Source organism: Varroa destructor, unplaced genomic scaffold (assembly GCF_002443255.2).
Source record: "Varroa destructor unplaced genomic scaffold, Vdes_3.0 BEIS01000005.1, whole genome shotgun sequence".
Lineage (NCBI taxonomy): Eukaryota > Metazoa > Arthropoda > Arachnida > Mesostigmata > Varroidae > Varroa > Varroa destructor.
The window spans coordinates 10,727,315-10,746,643 of record NW_019211458.1 but is presented as its reverse complement, the minus strand read 5'-3'; the positions used below and the strand labels follow the sequence as shown (position 1 = coordinate 10,746,643).

Here is a 19,329-nt window from a genome sequence, read left to right as displayed (position 1 = left end):
GCAAAAACTACAGTTGTTTTCATCGACCTAAATTTGGCTGCTGGCTCTATTGTATGAGGACGCACTTCTATGATATATAAACATCATGCCAACCGAAAAGATTGATGTTTTACTACCGCGGTCGAATTAGAAATGCAGGTAGAGGCAGCTACCCGAGATTGGCATATACAGATCACATTTAGATGTTATGCCAACCGTTCCTTGCTGTGCAAAAGAACATCCATTCTCCTGGGGAGATTACAAGGTTGAGAGAAGACAAGTGGGCACGAGTTTATTGCCACGGCCAAGTTTGGCACGTAGTATATCTAGCAGAAGCTAGTGGAAATGATTCACAACTAGCGCGTTCAGTGTGTGTGGTGCTCTTGACTAGCATTGGAGGAAACCGCAAGGATGGAGACGACTACAAATTCCATTATGTCCTTTGTGTAGACCGCAATGTCTTTATCCTCGACGCATGGTGTCACACGGCCTGCCTTAGCTAGCCGTTATTCGCATAAAACGTTTTAACGCGGACAGCTAGCGCCTTCGAGTAATCAAAATGTATCGAATCCACCGGGTTTGGGGTACGAAGTAAGCGGATACCAGTGTACGCTTATATGCATATACATCTATTGGGTTGGCGAAAGGTTGACTAAAAAAAAGAACATTTTTATAACGAGCAGCTTTAAAGCCCGCTTCAAAGTTATCTATCTTAAGCATTTGCGCCATTTGACAGTCTTGAGTACTCGATGCGATAGAATTGTTCAAATGCCGTTATTTCGGCTTGAAATAGAGTTCCTTCGAAACATCGTTGTCATAGCATAACTATAGCAAAACATCACTATATCTTGTAGTTATATGCGATAAAGACATAAATACTATCCTGGATCATAAGAAACAGACCGCGAGGATGCGTTATCGAAAAAAAAAAAAGCGACCCAAAAGCGGTCCTGTCGCTTTCTTTGTGTATGTTCCGAGATGAAGGATGCTTCTCGTAATGGTCGCACAATTGCGAAGTGAAATTATTCTGAAAGCCAAACAACACTTCGTGGGTAGCAGTAATATTGTCAAGAAATTAAACATTAACCAGCAATGAGTTCAAGACCACTTGAAGGCTGACTGCGAAAAGGGCTTCAGCGCTTCACTCGATACATTAATTGAAACGAGAAGATCAACCCGATCGGATCTTCATTTGCGAAATTCTGCAAAAACGTAATAACTTTAAAATGACTGACCATGCGACAGTAATATGTACATAAAAAGATGTGCTCTACTAGATGTGGATACGCTTAAACCTATACCGAATAGGGCGATGCTAGGGATTTTGTGGAACTAGAAAGGAATCGTGCAAAACAGCTGATTCGAACCCTCTACCTTCAACAGCGAACCATATTGCATCACGCCGTTGACCTGAACTAGTGAACAGACCACCATAACGATACCAAATCTCGTAATAAGTTACCCGGAGAGAACTTAGGCGAGAATTATTATTGCATTCGCCTTGCACCATCATCTGGTTATTTGTTTCTTGAACTTTCTTAATGGTATCAATTCAAATTCGATAGAATACTGTAAAAATCACAATTTTTCACATAGAAAGTATTATAGTTCCCTAACGATATAAGTACGGTGTTATCAGAAAACTGGTAGACAAGCATCGATTAAAATGGCGCTCATTTAATTTATTAATGTTATTTCAAAATGTAAAAAAATAAATATTTGTTTCAATTAGAAAACGGTTAATAATATTTTGTCCTCTGAATATATATATATATCTATAGAAGAATATATTAGTAAGATAATTTATTTTTTGTTGGGCACAAATTGTACTGGGCGAAACAGGACTACATCCTTTGGAGGGGAATAATAGTACATTTTCGGCATTTTAAGGTGTATAGTTGTAGCAACACTATAATCTATTCTGATCGCTGAATCTTTTGCTAACAAAACCCTTTTTGGTGGGCGTATGCGAGATAGGCGAGGGTCCTAAGGCGCAAAGCGGTCGATTATTTTCAAACGATATACTATACGCTGCTATGGAAGATTGAGTTTCGCTGAGCAATGTGTATACTTACACAAACGTCCCCGTTTGTTTCTCTAGGCAAAGTTAAAAATGTGGCTTCTATTGTCCAGTATATTTTCCTCCCAAACAGGTTCTATAATTAGCATATACGCGGCGTGGCTGTACCGGCAATTCTCTCTTGCATAGTTCGAGATACAACTGGCACAGTCGAAAATAATTGATGATATAAGCATCTCATGCTAAGATTTTAATAATGGATATTTGTTTACTTGCGAAAAGCGTACGGACAAAGGAAGTAGTAAAACTTATTTGAACTTAAGGCACGTATTATAGACTCAAAAATATATCTGATAAACGGTACGTTAACAGAGATTATCCGTCTTTTGCCCATTACCGATTGGTGTTCGGCAAGGTGGGAAGTGGGGAGTACTTCCCGGGTGTTCATACCTATGATGAACGCGACCATATGATAAAAACGATTCAGGAGCTGGAGGATGAACTCGAAGATGAGGAGTATGAAGACGAGGAAGATGACACGCCCCCACTTGGTACAGTGATCCATGTGTTTATATAATATCTTCGAAGTAATAAAATAATAATTTTCGCTTAAAGCTAAAGAATGAGAGGCAGTATTTTTGGGTAATTACCTAGTAGGCGCTACCTAAGTGTTATGGCTGCCAATGTTCGGTCTTGACATCCCGACTTTGTTGTTCGACCCTGACTTAGAACGCTGTCAATATACGATCTATTCAAACCCATATTTTTCGGGACGAGAAGAACACCTGAATGACTGCGTAGAACCTAATCGAATTTCACGCTTAGGTTAATAGGTACTTAAAAGAAAAAAAAAAGTCATGAAAATGTTTCGTTATGTGATAACACATAAAGTAGCATATCGATCGAGAGACAAAGAAATAAATTATTCGTACCAGGGTTTCAGTTATTTTTTATTTACTCGGTGTTTTAATGACGAGATCAAGCGGCAATGATATGCTAAAAGTCGGCATCAATAGGGGTCATTGAAGAAACCAGATGCTATACCAAAGCCTTTATGAGAAAGCCTACAACATATCGATGAGTCCTTGTTGTTATCAGATATTTAGCTGATGATAACTATTGGTAAACGTAGCCAACGATCTCTACGTTCTATGTTTCAGATGAGTTTGCAAATTCGGACTACTTTCCTCAAGGAAGCTTCGTGCTCAGCAAGTTGAATTCGGGATGCCAAGTACGTGTAACACTGCAGCATCCGCTATTTCAAGCGAATGACTTACGCTAGGAGTTTCATCGGTAGAAAACCCAGAACTAATCACTACGAATGAATGCAGATTCACCAAGTAGCTCTCGCGCAGCAAATAGAACGATGATGACAAGCTAATAGAAAGGTCCCGACAGAGCAATATGCGCGTTACTAGAGCCAGCCTTGCTTTAGTAGCGTTTATTGTTAATTAAAAAAAATAAAAGTTAATTTAATACGTACATGTATTTCCACGTGCACCTGTTGTGCACGTGTCTATTTGTAGGCACGCATGTTTGCAACCTAACTGAACTTGTCGCAGGGACAGCGATTGAGAAGGCAAGAAACCGTGTAAGTGAACAGGGTCAACTATACGAAGCATGAAAAATGTTCGTTTCTCCCGACCCGATACAACCCATCATTCATTTCAGACCCAGGACGTACCTCGCTGCTAGTGTAGTTGCTAACCCTTTGTGTGGCTTACACACACACCCATCGGCCGAGGCCTCTCAACGCTAAAGTGCTCGTTTACTGGCGACGGTGGCGGACGCAGGGGCGGCGTTCTCTGTTTCTACTTTCGTTGGCTAGCGTGCGCAATCGTTCTGTTCGTGCACCTATCCTTTCTGTGTATAGCTCTCTTGTTAAACTCTATAGACCCAGTATCGGGACTGGGTCCTTACAGCGAAAGCCTAGCTCCTATATCGTCCCTGACTCAAGGGCGTCTAGCCTAGTGGCCAGAGAAGAAAATCGGAGAAAAAGGAAGGCGATTAAAAAGATAGTTCACTTTCCCGTTATCTACCGGATAGCCTTTTCTTACCTGGACAGAACGCTTCGTGGTAGTATTAGCCTCACTTTGTTTTGTTAGGTTTGCTCAGAGTGATAGTTTATCCCTTGCATCGTCATGTTCCGACAATACAAAACGGGACTCATTTGGATAGGGTAAGAGTCGATGTCCATTACGTCCACTAGATTGTCTATATTTAGATATCATTACGGGAACAGAGATATTTTTCAACTCAAAAGATCATTACCATGCTACCAAAGAGCTTAATACATAAAACAGGTAAAATATTACGCTGTTACGTATTGATGCGGCGGGTGCCGATTTGTGTACTTCATATTTCGAATCCAGCGGAATAATGTTAGAGCAGATTCGTTGCTTGTCTAAAAACCAGTGGTACGTTGAGATAAAAAAAATTATTAGAAAAAAAAAGCTGATTGGTGATGTGGTGGGTAGCAAAGGGCGTATGTGGAGCGACTTCAACCTCCTGAATAGATCTTGTCCTCCTGCATTTCAAGATTACTGTTCGTGCCGAAATCGTGTTTCTGTTCAAATCCGTTGATAAAATATTTGAAGATTTGATTTTGAGGACATTCTCCAGAACGAAGAATATTGATGACCATGATAGTAGCGGTCGCCTCTCGTTTAACCCTTTCACGATTCCCATCTGATCCACACCTGATGCTCGTTCCAAAACGTTTCCAGACACGAGGCTAATGGAAATGACTGGAAACCACCATTTCTCCCTTCCCTTAGTCTAATTTTTGCAGAACAACAGCAACAAGCATGAAGTGACTTCGAAGAAGCTGCTTCTGCCGCCCCCAATAACTTGAAACTGAATAATTTAGGCCTAACGTTACGACAGCCGTAGTGGACATTAAGGTCGAAAGGTGGGAGCAGGGCCGACGGGGTTGAATTGCCAGCTTCTTGCACCATACCATCTCTCGTTTATTCTCTTTGCTTTCATCGGAATCCCCGTTTCCCTCGATCTGCTCCGTTACGTCCATTCAAACGTCGACCTTACGTCACATTGCGCCAACTCGACCTATCTTATTGACTACTTGTCTTGCACTTGAAGGCATTGTCCTTCTGGACTGTCTCCACACCCCATCCTGCTTATCTGCCTCCGTCTTCCCTACCAGCACCTCCAGTGCGCTGATTTAATCCTTCCACTGCTTGCAGATGTTATCTATATCAACGACCTGTCCGTTCCTGACGCTACTATCGTCTCCTGCCGCTGCTGTGAAGGAATTGCGAGATAGGCGGCGAGAAAAGTTTTCCATCTCCTATTCATTTCGTTTTTGTTGAAATAACCCTCGGATACTGACACCTACACATTTGATTGCTGTCAGGTTTTCGTATCATAAGACGGACCTAGCTACAAAGCTATAAACTGGTCTCAGCTCTAAGCAATGTACCGATACGACCCCCCAAAATTGCCCCTAGTACCCACAAACGGACACTCCGAATGCAAGGATAGCTATCAGAGGTGCCACTCGTATCTACAAGTTTGTCACAAGTTACCTGCGCGCTAAGAGAGTTTTAATATTATAGTACAAAATGGTTACTAGAGGTTTTTCTTACTGAGTAGAGGAATGAACGGTTTTCTGTATGATCAACTGCAAACGGTAATTATAATTATTATATAATAACGCAAATGTAATTCCATATATAATCTGCCTAAATGTTGCCCAGATGCAGTGTCTTGATATAAAATCATACTCACTATAATTATTGATCGTGCCTTCAAGATTTAAAGCTTCTATTTTTCTCATCCTTGTCTCGAGTTCTTTAGGTTATCAATGACCAATTTTCGGTTACCTTATTTTTGTGTTGTACGTTAGATTTCCAAGCCTCATTTGAGGCTTGTCAACGTACTGACTACTGAAGTGTTCGTAGGTCTGTTTATATGTATGCAGAGATTCGTATACATGCAGGTCTTTACATTGATCCTTGGCATTGGCGGTTGGGCTTTATTGAAAAGTTGAATGCTTCGCGTCGTGCTTTCATCCTTTCCGCCGTTTGACAACATCAGCCTAACCTTTTAGATATGTGGGCACGGTTGGGAACATTGGAACTGTGAGAGCCCCGTCGAAGTGTTCTGCCTCTATGGGCAGAACACCTCAGCAGGGCGTTAGCGTATAGGGCTTCTTTTTGGAAACCAACTACGTCTAAGAGTAAACGAAAACTGGATAAACATACTAATATGTATAATATATAATTATCAACCCACTAATATATAATCTATCAACCTGCATACACTCGTAACCTTCCATACTAAAATTAGCTTAGGAGAGCTTTGGGGATCGAGGATTACCCTTAAAGATTATAAAAGAAGCAAGTATGTCGGCAATTAAAGCGTGATCTGCCAGTTCTAGTTATGTGATCATGCAATGAGCCTTTTATCGTTTATTTCATTATAGGATTGTGACATGATCCGAGCCCAGAGTGTGCTTGATAGTACAATTTGACAGCGCGCAGCATACGATGACATGCCGTTACGGGCCGGTTCGCCGTCAATGAGCAATCACGCCTCAGCTAGGGGTTGCGTCGCGAGCTCGTTGCCAACATTAATTCATCGCTGCGTACCGTACGTACCCGCACCGCCGCCGCCACAACGTCGCCGACTGCCCTGTCTACTCGAGTTCCTTATGTGCATGATCAACCACGAAAAATATCGTGACGCGCTCAGGCGTAGTGCCCCTAGAGGACAATTCGTCAATAGCGTTTCTCAAATTGACAAGGTACTATCTAATGATAGAAAAAAATCATCGGTCCAAATATCCAAAAGTTATCCTTACTTTCGAGCCAATCATTGTGTTTTATTTGAATTTTTAATGAAATTCTATGAACATTTCTATAGAAGAACCGTTCTCTAGATTGTTTTCCTACAAAAGCTTTACAACGGCCTTTTCTCTTGGTACACGTATTCAGTTTAACTCGTGCGTATTTTACACATATTTACAAACGAATTATACTGCGTTTTAATTGCAGAATGGCAAGGACGCTCCTTTGATATCTATGTTACTGTTTTCTCTATGTGATTCGCTATATGGATATATTTGGTTGCAAGTTAAAAGACATGTAAATAGGTAAAAGTTATTGTTCTGATAGTTACTCTTGCTCTATGCATACAAGTGATGTTCCTTGGAAAAGGTCCTTACATCAGGTGAATGGCAATACATAAAAGTGCAAAATCATTCGTTCATGCCAGACTACCCCCGTATATTAACGAACTGGCGATGTTGATTAGTTAGGCTCAACAAGAGCATTAAAGAATACTATCGTCCATGGTACTACATCATATATAAAGCGGGAAACATTTTTCGGACATCGAAAATTATTTAACACTACTGGGTGTAATGTCGCCATATAATGGTAAGCGAGGTTAGTCGATGGCAGTCGCCAATAAATGTCTTACCTGTATATATTTAAGATACAAATGCCGAATCATCTCTAATTGGGCAATCTGCTTTGTAGGTCTCCCGGGTACTGTTCCCAGCAAGCTTCTTGCTACTCAATATTCTCTATTGGTTCGGATACGGACACTATAAACCATCAGGCTGGGAGGATTCGTTTCAACCCCCAGCAGTCGTGGCTGCCCCTACAGGATACAATTTTAGTGGCTTTATTACCTCCGGCGGAACGCCACCCACGCCAGCGCCTTTATAGGAACGTCGAAATAACAAGTTGTATTTCAATAGGAAAGTTTTAACTGAGAGAACTTGAATTTACGACTTTAACGTGTTTCCTTCAGTAACATAATGTCCAGCTGAGTCTCCTGCATTGATACTTGTACTTAGTGGCCTTTTTTAGACGCTATAGATCTAGATCCTGATCAATGTACATTTATGAAATCGACATGATACGGAAGCTAAGGTAATTCAAAGCTCTTAATGTCATCATGCATACATTAGATGATACAGTGTTAAGTGAAGCTTAGATAATACTTAAGTATACCTTTCTGTTATTGCTTAGAGCGATCCCGGGTAGTGTGATTGAGGTAAGAGTTCTGAACGTAGTAAGCAATCTATTAAGAATATAGCTATGGTATATGATAATTTTCGTATGTATTATTAGAAACAATTCAAGTCATAGATTGTAATAAATTAAACCATTATGAGTCAGGTGATGAAGGACATTACTTACTTCAGCCAATAGCGATATTAATAGTAATTTTTATTGTTGTAGAAATTATAGGTCGACGTATCGTATGGTAAACATTGTGCATCAAAAAGGAAAAAGGCACCATACTTATAAGTGGTACTATAAACGTACATGTCACGTGCTGCATCTCTCATGTGGTGTTGTTACACAGCTAGGACGAGGTGGGCGTTTAAAGATAGTTGTGACACTCGTAAGGTCGGGTAGAGAGGCAAAGGTTCTTTCGATTTCTAAATATACTTTACGATCCGCTTCTATATTATTATTACTTTAACTTGATTATTATTAACTGCTCAGTATTTCAAGCTACTGGACTGAATAAACCGTGTGACTCGCACGTAGTAAAGAATGGTTTCTGAGTTCGAGTCTGGTCAAATAATACTATAGGAATTGGGTATGGCATACAAATTTAAGCGTATGCTAGCGACATTTATCTTTATGGGAAAGAGTTCAACAGTCACTACCTGTTGCTTTATTTACACGCGTATGGGTCAACTACAGGACGAGTGACCCTATCTTTGTGAGAACCGATCGGACAGACAGCGGGTGTCGAAAACTTATTCGAAACTTAAGTTACACAACAGAGATTCATTGTTTCAATTGGTCTGATTCGTATCGTTTGGTTCGATGTCGCAGTTGCATTGTTCGGTGCTTAAGTCCTCCTACATTTATAAGTTACTCTGTGCAGTGAATGAAGGACGGCTGCTGTTTTATCTGGCGTGGTCGCTTCCACATGTACAGTAAGAAAAAAGGTTCCTAAGCTTAGTAGTTGATTGACTCCCGTAAGCGTTACGCGCTTGAAATATACAGTTACGTTTCGAGGAATACGCACTTGCCGACGTGGTAAATATGGTTATGCTAAATTAATTTGCAAATATACCTAGGGTATTGTATCTTCGTTTAAGTTTGGTAGCATTAATGTTAGTATTCGATTGTTACAACACAAGCAGTAACACAAAAATGAGCATTTTAAATGGAGATCGATGAGGTTAAAAAGGTGGGTTCCATTTTGGTTGGCCCTAGGCAAACACGTGTATTTTGCGCCTGTGGAAAGCCATCTGCGGCCATATTTGTTGGATTTCTCGCCGAACATACTTGAAAGTCACGAATTTTTCTCTGTTGCCACAAGGTAATATTTCTCCTGGGGTTCCGATAACGCAGTACACAGGTAGGTTAGCCATTCCTGACATACATACGCAGCGAGGACCAAGGACAATACTAAGCTTGAAACTGCGTGCCTGGAAAATTACTTGATCAATTATGAACACCTATTACATGTTGGTTTTCATCGGTCTTGCCGCCTCAGTGCAATGACGGGAGCCAAGAGTAGAAAAAATCAGGCTGTTATAATGCTGTGGTATGCTTTTCCTTCCCACAGTTGCCTGCCATAGACAAGAGGGAACCTAATCTCAGCTAGCCAACTCTATCAGCGTACGTCCGAAGAGTTCAATATAATTCGTCAACTGTTAATCCAGAGATGACATCAATATATGTCGACGTACCGCTAATGTCAAGCGCCGCAATGCTTCTGAAATGATTAGTCTGCCTTTTTTTTTGATCATCTATTGTTTGGTCCTAGAGGATCACTAGGTACAATAGGACTTAAGCTTACTTGTCCTAGCGAAGCTAAGAATGGCTAGCCTAAATTACTTTTTTTTTTCATTCCCACGAAATGGATTCTAACCACACTCGAAACTGGCCAAGGATCTTATTAATTTCCACAGCAAAAAACTCTACATACATCGAATATGACTTGTCAGATGATGATGGTCTTAAATAGAGTCGCTTTTAGCTTTATTTAATTAGAAAAAAAAAGGTAAATTAACTAATTTAGTTGTGAGGAAAGTTGGAAACAATGATATTCTACTACCAGGTTATCTGCAAAATGTTATTTATTATCATTATGCAATTAAAACTTTGTCACCCTTTTTTTGGCATAGTCAAAGTGAATCTTTTCCGGCAGTAGATTTTATATTTGGTCGAACCAAACGATCTGAAATGATATTGTCTTTGAAACTGTTTAGTAAAATATCTTTAGTTTTAATATGTATGATAAGACAAAGTCTTTATATGATGATAACTATTCAATAGCGCAATTACAAGATATAATATATTCAAATCTACTATTTTAAATATCGTGCCCGATATTGTTTCAAAAGTGCAAGAAATATTGAGTTAGTTTCTCTGCCTTCTATACGTTTATCGTAACGTCGTCTCACTTTGTAGCTAATTGTGAAAACTTACAAAACCGTAAAGACATTTATGATAAGAGTCGACTTAAAGGGAACTTAGAAGGACGTCGAAGAATGAACTATACGTGGGTTGAAAAAACTAAAGCATGGGGCGCAGTTTCCATATGAATAGTTAGCGCAAGCAGGAAATTTTGCGCCAGGAAGGCTGACAGCAACAAAACTCAGCGAGGCATGACTTTCCGGCACTTGCACTGTTTGGGGAAACGGACTGTTAGTGTTGACAAAGACAACATTAATGTTTTCCTCTCGTTAGCGCACCACTAATCGTGGTCACGAAATGTCCATCGATGGCTCGTGATTGACGAGGCTAGAAGGAGCTCAATTTGTGAAGAATTATCGACTATCAACTTTTCTCTTGTTGAGGTGACGTATAGCTTAATCGAAACATTTTCATAAAACAATACAGTATCATTTTCTTCTCTGTTCTTCGTTAGAAACCCTGTAGAAGAATAATAGCTAACACCTTATGATATTTTTAACCGACAATTAAACGTGCAGACATGACACGACTATCTACAATTGAATACTGCAGAGCTAAAATTACGCATCAGGAACATCACATGTTTTCAAATAGTAGGACCTAATGATGTCACGCTTACAACCCCATAGTACTGATCGTGTATAAAGGTATGAAATAAACATTTATCTTGCATAGCTTTTCGTAAAATGAATAGAAAAATACGAGGATCACTCATTTGTCTAAGGAACACCAACCTAATTAGCAGATATATGGTTTTGGTTGATTTTTTTTATTTAACGTGAATTTAAACGAGAGAGTTTGTTTCACAAGACCCTTGTACATCCTTAGGGGTCCCGCACCCCCGATGTCCTTGCTAATGTCACGTCGCTGGTATTCTATTGGTATAGGAAGCAGTCCGTCCCTGCGTGCAAAATCAGAGAACACCAAATGGTTCTTGTGGCAGTTTAACCTCTGCAAACAATGAACCGGTTGTCTTGCTACCACTCAACTAGCGAAGCTGTCTGAGTACATAGTTACTTATACTACATGTGGTTTTTGTTCACCTCGATAGCCCTCAGCTTATCTTCCTCTAGGAGATGCTTTATGAACTAGCGACCAAAATACGGATGCGCGTTTCATTGTTTAGGCGTGATCACAACACAAATTCGCAGTATCGGAACAAAATAATGCAATATTTTTTTTGATGAAGCTTAGACCTTCGTACGTTGCTACCTATGGCACTGGAAGGAACAGTCCCGATTATATGAAAAATGAAGGCTGAAAACTGATCAAAGGTAACTGACCCAAATTAAAAACTCAGCGGAATTAAAAAAATTATCGATTTGTTAGATCATACGTTACGATAAACCTATAGAATACTATAGGACAAATATTTGAATAAATGCACATCTACGTGCACAGCGAATAGTTGCAAAGTGCTAGGCAACGATAGCTAAGCCTGTTTGCTTTATTTTGGGGGGAAGCGGTGGACAACATGGATACGTTGGTCAACCGAATCATCAAGCACAAAGTAATTCGTCCTAAGACGTCGCCGAAATCGGCGTCCTACGAGGCCTAGCTCAAGAGATGAGTAAAGAAATTCGAAGGCTTAGGTTAGGATTGCGAATGGTCGGCAGGCCAAGTGAGGCTAGAAGCGTAACCATACTTGCGAGGAACCTACGGAATGCGACTCCACTCATGTGCGTGACACACGAAATACGCAAAGGGAGAACGCCTGCCGTTGTTTTCACAGAAAGCACATCAATACGCAGCACTTGCTGGATGCGATCGGCAAGGCAGGGCAAGCCAAGGGAACAGGCTCCGACTGAATTGACATTGTGAGGCTCGAGGGCCATAGTGTGGATTCGTCAACCCGTATGCCCAGTGTGTTAATCGGAGCGTATCGCCTAGCTGGCTTTCGATGGGCAGCGGTAACACGGCTGTTATGGGAAACTTGTCCGGTCAATGAATTAATCTTCCATGATGCTATACTACGTCGGACTAACCCAAGATGATCGCGACCAGTTCCGCCAAAGTCAGCTAAAATTTCGGTACTTCCAACCTATCATCCACGTCATCTGAATGTCAACAAAGCCGTACGCCAACTAATAGTGTGTTATTTTCCGGACAAAAGACTATGGACTAGCCTCTTTATGCTCCGTTGACCGGGAATTTACGAACCCGCTGCTGGCAGAGGGTGCGAATCTCTCCTCTTGGGTAAGGAAAGCAGCTGCAACTACAATGGGCATGATTTCAAAAACATGGCGTAATTCAAAACAACGATAGGCCTGGTTGCGGAAACCTGACTTGCGTACTCGTAATGCCAAGCATTCCTGATGGCCTAGGACACCGAAGGTTGCGCAGGCCGCAAGTCGCTCTTGGAAGAACGGAGTCCACCCGACACACGCACAAGGGAATCGTGAGTAGGTCTGAACGCCTAACGTTAAACCCAGTGAATGCTAAAGAATTCTAGCTTGGGATGAGAATATCCTGCTGAATAGACGTAGGTGTGATAGAGAACAGACCATAGGATAATAAATGAATGCACGTTCGCAGCTGCGTAGCTGAGTGGCCACGAAGCGCTTGTTCCTTCCAGCCAGCGACAACGCTAAGCTGATCCGTCTAAATACTTACCTGCTTCTCATTTATATCTTCTGACTTGTTTTGTAGTTTTTTACTACTAATATGTGAAACATTTTGTCTCATGGAATATAGCTTGAGCATAATGACTGGCAGGTCAAGCGACTGAGTCTGTTGTATTATAGAATGCTGCAACAGTGGCCATACGCAAATTGAACATCGAACCCTCGACAACGAGCTAGCTACAGGAAAACAAGCCTAGAACGTAACAGGCACCCAGACACAGTAAGCTGCAGGCAAAAGTAGAAAGTGTGCTAGAGATAACTGGCAGTAGAGGACAGGACAAGTTGGAGGAAAGAGAGGAGGACAAGGGAGTAATAATAATTTAAAAAGGCGAATACATTATCTGCTCACGCTTTTAGCAGCTGCACCAGCACCGTATTTTATCACTGCTGCCGCAGTAGTTGCCGGGGTATGGATGCGCCACCGGTTGTATTGAGAATACGGGGAATAAGCACAACTGGCCTTTTGGCCTTCTTGCTCAAAGTGGTGAACGCGCTAGCATGCTTAGGAAGCGAAAGGCTAACAAAAAAGTACGGTATCACTACAGCAGCGAATTTAGGATATGACAAGATATATATATATATAATACACGCACCTGACGTGACGGAATGACGTAAACGTACGCCTATTTTTAATAGAATCTGTTGAGCAAGAAATCGGCATGGGAAACTTTAAAGGCTCCTCGAATGCCGTCAATAGTTTTCTGATATCTGAAGTGATCTTCAGTGATCAGAAATCAAACTGAGTAATCGAAAGGAACATGGAATGTATTATATGTAAATGTATATATAGCAGCCCCGAAAAAAAGAGCAAACCTTTTTCGATAAATATAGATTATATATCAAATATATAAGATGCTATTTTTTATGAATGAAAGATTAAGATAAGGGACAACTATAAAGATGTTTCCGCTTCCTATATTCTAGCATTTTTCTGAGAACAAAACTCTTAAAAGGATCTCAAAACAATATGCAAACACGCCATTGCGCTTCAACAGAAGACAGCTTGTCGAATTTTGTGACGTTTTGTATAAAGATATGGCAGAGATGTGGTTAGTAATGGTCATTCCTTTAACGTCAGCAATAATTATTAGAGGCCAGACATCGTTAACACTATCATAATCCTTGGTGGAAACGAGCATATGGTAACTGGTAAGCCTTTGTTAATCGGATGAAATTTCTGAGCACATATATGGCAATATATTCGGCGTGAGCTCCATATTGTGTAAATGCAACAGAGCAATCTGGAAGCCCTAACCTTAAGCGGGGCGTATGTAACGCCTGGATGGACGGTCAGGTTTTTTTTTTTTGTTTTTACACTATTAGCAACATCCCGTTTCGGCTGTGCGATTATCAAAGATCTAACATATTTTTCGAATATTTTTGGATGCTAGGTACTCTTATCTATCAGTTCTCTACATATAAGAGCATTTTGTGCCATCCCACGAACGGGTCTATTCTATCATAACTTACAAGTGCACATATCTCCATCAGCAGAGAATTCTACATAATACAATATCGTTATTGGTCGTGTATTTGTAAATTTAGAAAATGGCTAACACCTGCTGGTTAACGTGGGCAGCTGCAATGACGAGATAATATCGTGTATGGGATACAGATCTAGATCTGATTTTCAATGTAGAGAAAAGGACGACAAGCCATTGAAAGTATATTTGAAGGCGAGCTTGTCAATGACATAGAATTTCGACAAATACAAATCACGCTGCAAATCGTCTTCAAAACGACCTTTATGGTTTTATCGCCAGTGGAGAAATATTTCGAAGATATGACCGAATCAGCCTATCTTACGGCTTGTGAATATCTTATCGAAACTCGAAAAACGCAATAGCTACAATCATCTAAACGTGTTGAGCTATTATAAGCCAAGTTATCGTCACCGCATCCCTAACTGTATATATTGCAAGCAATAAGATAGAAAAATATTTAGACTGTCAAGTTTTTATCGATTTCTAGGTCCCAGCAATCGGTTTCGTTCTAATTTCATGATCTGTTCACATCAGTTTTTTCGCTGTTTATCGAGTGTTTACGCATATGTTCCATGTAATTTCACATATTTTGCAAACAAGTTCCTCGTATGTTGCTCGCACTAGCGCAGACATGTCCAAGGGATTATTTATGTATGTCTTAATATCTTTGGTAAAAATTGCAAGTCATGAACTTTTCCGGCGGACTTTCAAGATTGAATTAAATATGTTGGTTCATTTGACCAATAGGTGATATGTGCGCTGTTACGTCTTATAAAAAACAGGGTTAGTTTCCCTACTCCTTTAAAGGATCAAGAGCCGGCCTCAGATCGCACCTGTCGATGCCAATGTCATCGATAGTCAAATTTTAGTTAAACAATATTCACTGGAATCTATTGTTTCAATATATAAGTGCGATTGCGCTAATTCAAATAGTCTTTTATGACATTTGTCAGTCATAGTTGAAAAGATAAATTAGCAACAACCTAGATAAAATAAAGGAGCCTCATGTATATAACTTAAGATTTGTGGAAAATCTATTTGTATGTATTTTAATTTAGTGAAAAAACACTGTATAATCTCTTTGTTACGATGATCCGTTGGACTGCTAACATGTCCCACTAGATCAGTTCTGATTGGCCTTTGGATCGCTCAACAAAGTGCTGCTGCGCGATTGAGATTAATTTCCGAAAAGGATAAAAAGTATTTCCCTTTTTCTATCCGACGGGCTGCTATGTTGCCAATCCCTAGTTGTTCTGTGTCCTGGCGCCCCATCAGTGCTCCGACTCGAATCGGGATCTCATCAGCAACGGCCCTGGAGTAGCATATCCGTCACTACAATCTGTAGTATCCAGTTCTCTCATCCATGTCGCCAACCTCGTATTCGCTGCCAGGCTGTATCTCTATGAGCCTGATCCTCGTGAAGCTCGCTACGATCTATGTCATTTGATTTCTTACCTTTATTTTCGTCTACCTTAGACTCTTCCTCGTCCACCTCTTTTCTCTTTGCTGGCAGCGCCGCGCGGCCAAGATAACGACGCTTCTTCTGCTTCTGGCAGCTTCACATAGCGTTCCAAGCTCTTTATGTCCATCTGACGCGGAATCAAAGTTCTTACTGCATCTTCATAGCTGCGACTGGCGACAACTGCTTCTCTACATATTCTTTCTATCTGATTGGTTTTCATTTCATTTCATGGACCAAGACCTCTAACAGACAGTCAGTTACATGATCGTGACAAATACTCTTCGAAAAGTGGACATTATAACTGATGTTGACAAGATAAATGCAACGGAAAAAAACGCCTGATGAAATTTTTCGCGTAAGCCCGCTGAGTAATTGTAAGTGGAATAAATGGCACAATAATCCAGATGTCTGTCAAATCTTTTTTGCTCTTAGCTATATATATGACGCTTGTGAAGCTCGTATAACATACAGAAGTTTACCATGTATTTGACGTATAGAACCCTAGAATGACCTAACTATTTTCTTATTATTTCCGTTTATATTTTTCAACTTTACGTTTCTATACTTAACTCACCAAAAACGAATCCGAGGAATAATGGCTGCCTATTTAGTTTTCAGTTTGAATTTCTAGCATTCGAGGCTGCAAACAATGCTACTGCATGTAGCCGACTGTTAGAATAGAAATACCTAGCATAAAGACACACGTCGGACCGTTATTCCCCATTTTCGCCTCATGCGCTCCTCAAATCTCTGGATCTCAATACAGCCATATCGCTAAACTCCACCTTCTACCACCTTTTATAGACAACTAACTCTTCTCGAGCTGGTTCTCGGTTATCTGGATGACCACCATTACCATACATCATCGTCATCGTAGGACACCTAAAGAAACTCGAGAGCCGAGAAACGGTTTGGATAGAAATAGCGAGAAAGAGAGACTGAAACGATTTAGTGGGTTATGGGTAGGAAAAATGGGTCTTCTGCAGTGAACACAAGGCAAGGACAGGCGGACAAACAAGCGTGCACTGCATAAACATACATACAGTCAGTCACATATAATTTGTGCTACCTGAACCGGATATGAATATGAATGCTAGGCCGCGCCGGGAAATGGGGCGAAAGAAATATGAATAGGACTCGTATTTTCCCACCGGAGCAAACTAGGTGCTGTTTCACACTGCAATATAAGCAGTTATCAGTGGTTAATGGACATCCTGCACGCAAACCACGGTTAAAGCCACCAATCATCGTTCGTAGAGGAGGGCCCAAAGTAGACATCAGACTCCTTGTCCGCTGCTTGCGGCAGCAGTAAGAAGACAGGAGACTAGAGGGTGCCAAAGCTGGCTATCGAATCCAGAAATATATTTCTAAGACATTGTCAGTTACCAGACTTTCACAAAATTTCACATTACCAGACTTCTACATTGATGCTGGTTGCACCTTATAAAGTTTATAGTTGACGGCATCAATATGACTCTAAATACATCTTTGTTATGTTATTTAATGGGAAATATCCGTCGATACCTGGCGAAGACGTTTCAAGTGCTTTAGCTATACTAAAATTTCTAATATTCCATATCACATTGTGCAATTGAAATGATTTATTACGATTATTATTATTATGACAAGGTGCGGATGTAACTGATGGCGCGACGACTAAATCAGCGGTTGCCAATAACTATAGTCTATCCTGAACTGGACGATGTACAGAGTGGAGCAAAGGCCAAGACACGGTATGATTTATATTGTACTGCCCTAAGTAACTGAAAGTAAATGCTCGCACAAATGGCATGAGAATGACTTTCGCTCATGGGTTTCTGAGTTCACTCCAACTGGGATAATTTCGCGGTTATTCCGCCCATATAATTGCTAATGGCCTTGTGGTTGATTCTTTTCGCAGCAAGCTGTCACGAACGTATATGCACTGTGCATTGTTTCCAGATCAAATTTTTTTTAGTTCTATGCTCTAATTGACCTATAAGTAAACGTATGCAGTACGTAGGTAGATGGCATTTATAAGAGGTTTATGAATAAATGCACTAGGTTTGACGCATAGTTATATGACTGCGATCCAACCCACCCAGTTACTGCACCCAGCAGCCACGAGCCACTCGCACACTACATACGGGAAGATCATACGTATTCCTAACCGTTTAATTCACGTTTGACTGCAATGCGTAGCCTTGTCTCCGGGTGTTACTGCCACCCAGTTGATTCCAGATACAGCCATAGCGGCATTACGCAGCCTGCCTGGGCAGTCACGAGCGAGGCCTGCGTGCACGACTGTAGCTGTTAAAGTGATGCGGAGAACTTGGCCTTTTTTCTCGTTAGATTATGGATATCCAAGAAACGTAAGGCTTCGCAAATAATTGGTACATGTAATTCAAGCTAATATGTGGAAGATCAATTTCGACGTAAATTGAGAATCTAGAGCATCAAAAAAAAACAATTTCTCACAGCTCGTTCAAATGATGACGTTTCTACAGAGCAAGGACCCAAAAGAAGCAAATATCTTTAAAGGAATGCCTTTTAGGAGATCCTCCTTTAAGGAGATCGATGCCAACCTTGCAGAATTAATAGATAAAAATAAGAAAATATTGTTAGATCAACTTGGAATTTAGGTAATAGTTCTTTATTTATTAAGCAGTACGGTTACATATTATTGAACCGATGGTTGATAGTGGTACTGAACGTAAACTTTGGTATTCGTATGATGAGTTGTGTATACGACACATTGTCGCGGCCGCCGATAAAAGCACTCCAAAGACTGTCTAAGCTTTTTTCCAACATTGTTATTAATCCCCATTTCCAACAAAAGTGACATCTTGAGCCGATAATCAATTTCGTGGAAGAAAATAATGCATCACACATATCAGAAGGTTTTCATTATGTCCTTCTGGAATGCAAACAAAATTGACAAACTACACTCAGCTTACAGCTTTTACGCATTTACATGAACGTTACAAGCTTCTCCAGGATCTGATGTGAAACCCTAAGCAAAGCACTAGACCTTATAAAAAATACACTATGTTAAATAATCAGATGACTAAATGGAGGATCATGGATAAACATGGCTTTAAGAATACAGTAGCAAATATCTGTGAGGCCTCTCTGTTTTATAGCTATTCCATGGTTACTGATTTTACTAGCTAAAAATTGCTTAAGACAGGCGTCGATCTCCCTGTAAACGACCAGCTAAAAGGTTCACTTGCTACGTACTTGTCTGTTGTCTTCTATTACATCGTTTGGACGCGACTATTCAATGAAGACATCATACTAAAGAATACACCGTTTATTTGATCTGAAGAAGCGACCTTATTGCGTTCTAACTCATTTTCTCTCC

At 40.5% G+C, this 19,329-nt stretch overlaps 1 protein-coding gene across 9 annotated transcripts in view; it reads left to right on the top strand.

The window, feature by feature from the left end:
• LOC111251886 (gamma-aminobutyric acid receptor alpha-like) overlaps positions 1-6,640 on the top strand; it is a 53,399-nt gene extending 46,759 nt beyond the window's left edge. For all 9 annotated transcript variants that reach the window (XM_086990569.1, XM_022808973.2, XM_086990566.1 and 6 more), the window contains 3 exons: positions 2,415-2,550; positions 3,160-3,230; positions 6,444-6,640. In XM_086990569.1, coding sequence (XP_086846695.1) covers positions 2,415-2,550; positions 3,160-3,230; positions 6,444-6,491 — 255 coding nt within the window. In that variant the 3' untranslated portion in view covers positions 6,492-6,640. The remainder of the gene's footprint in view (positions 1-2,414; positions 2,551-3,159; positions 3,231-6,443) is intronic.
• The last annotated feature ends 12,689 nt before the right edge of the window (positions 6,641-19,329 follow it).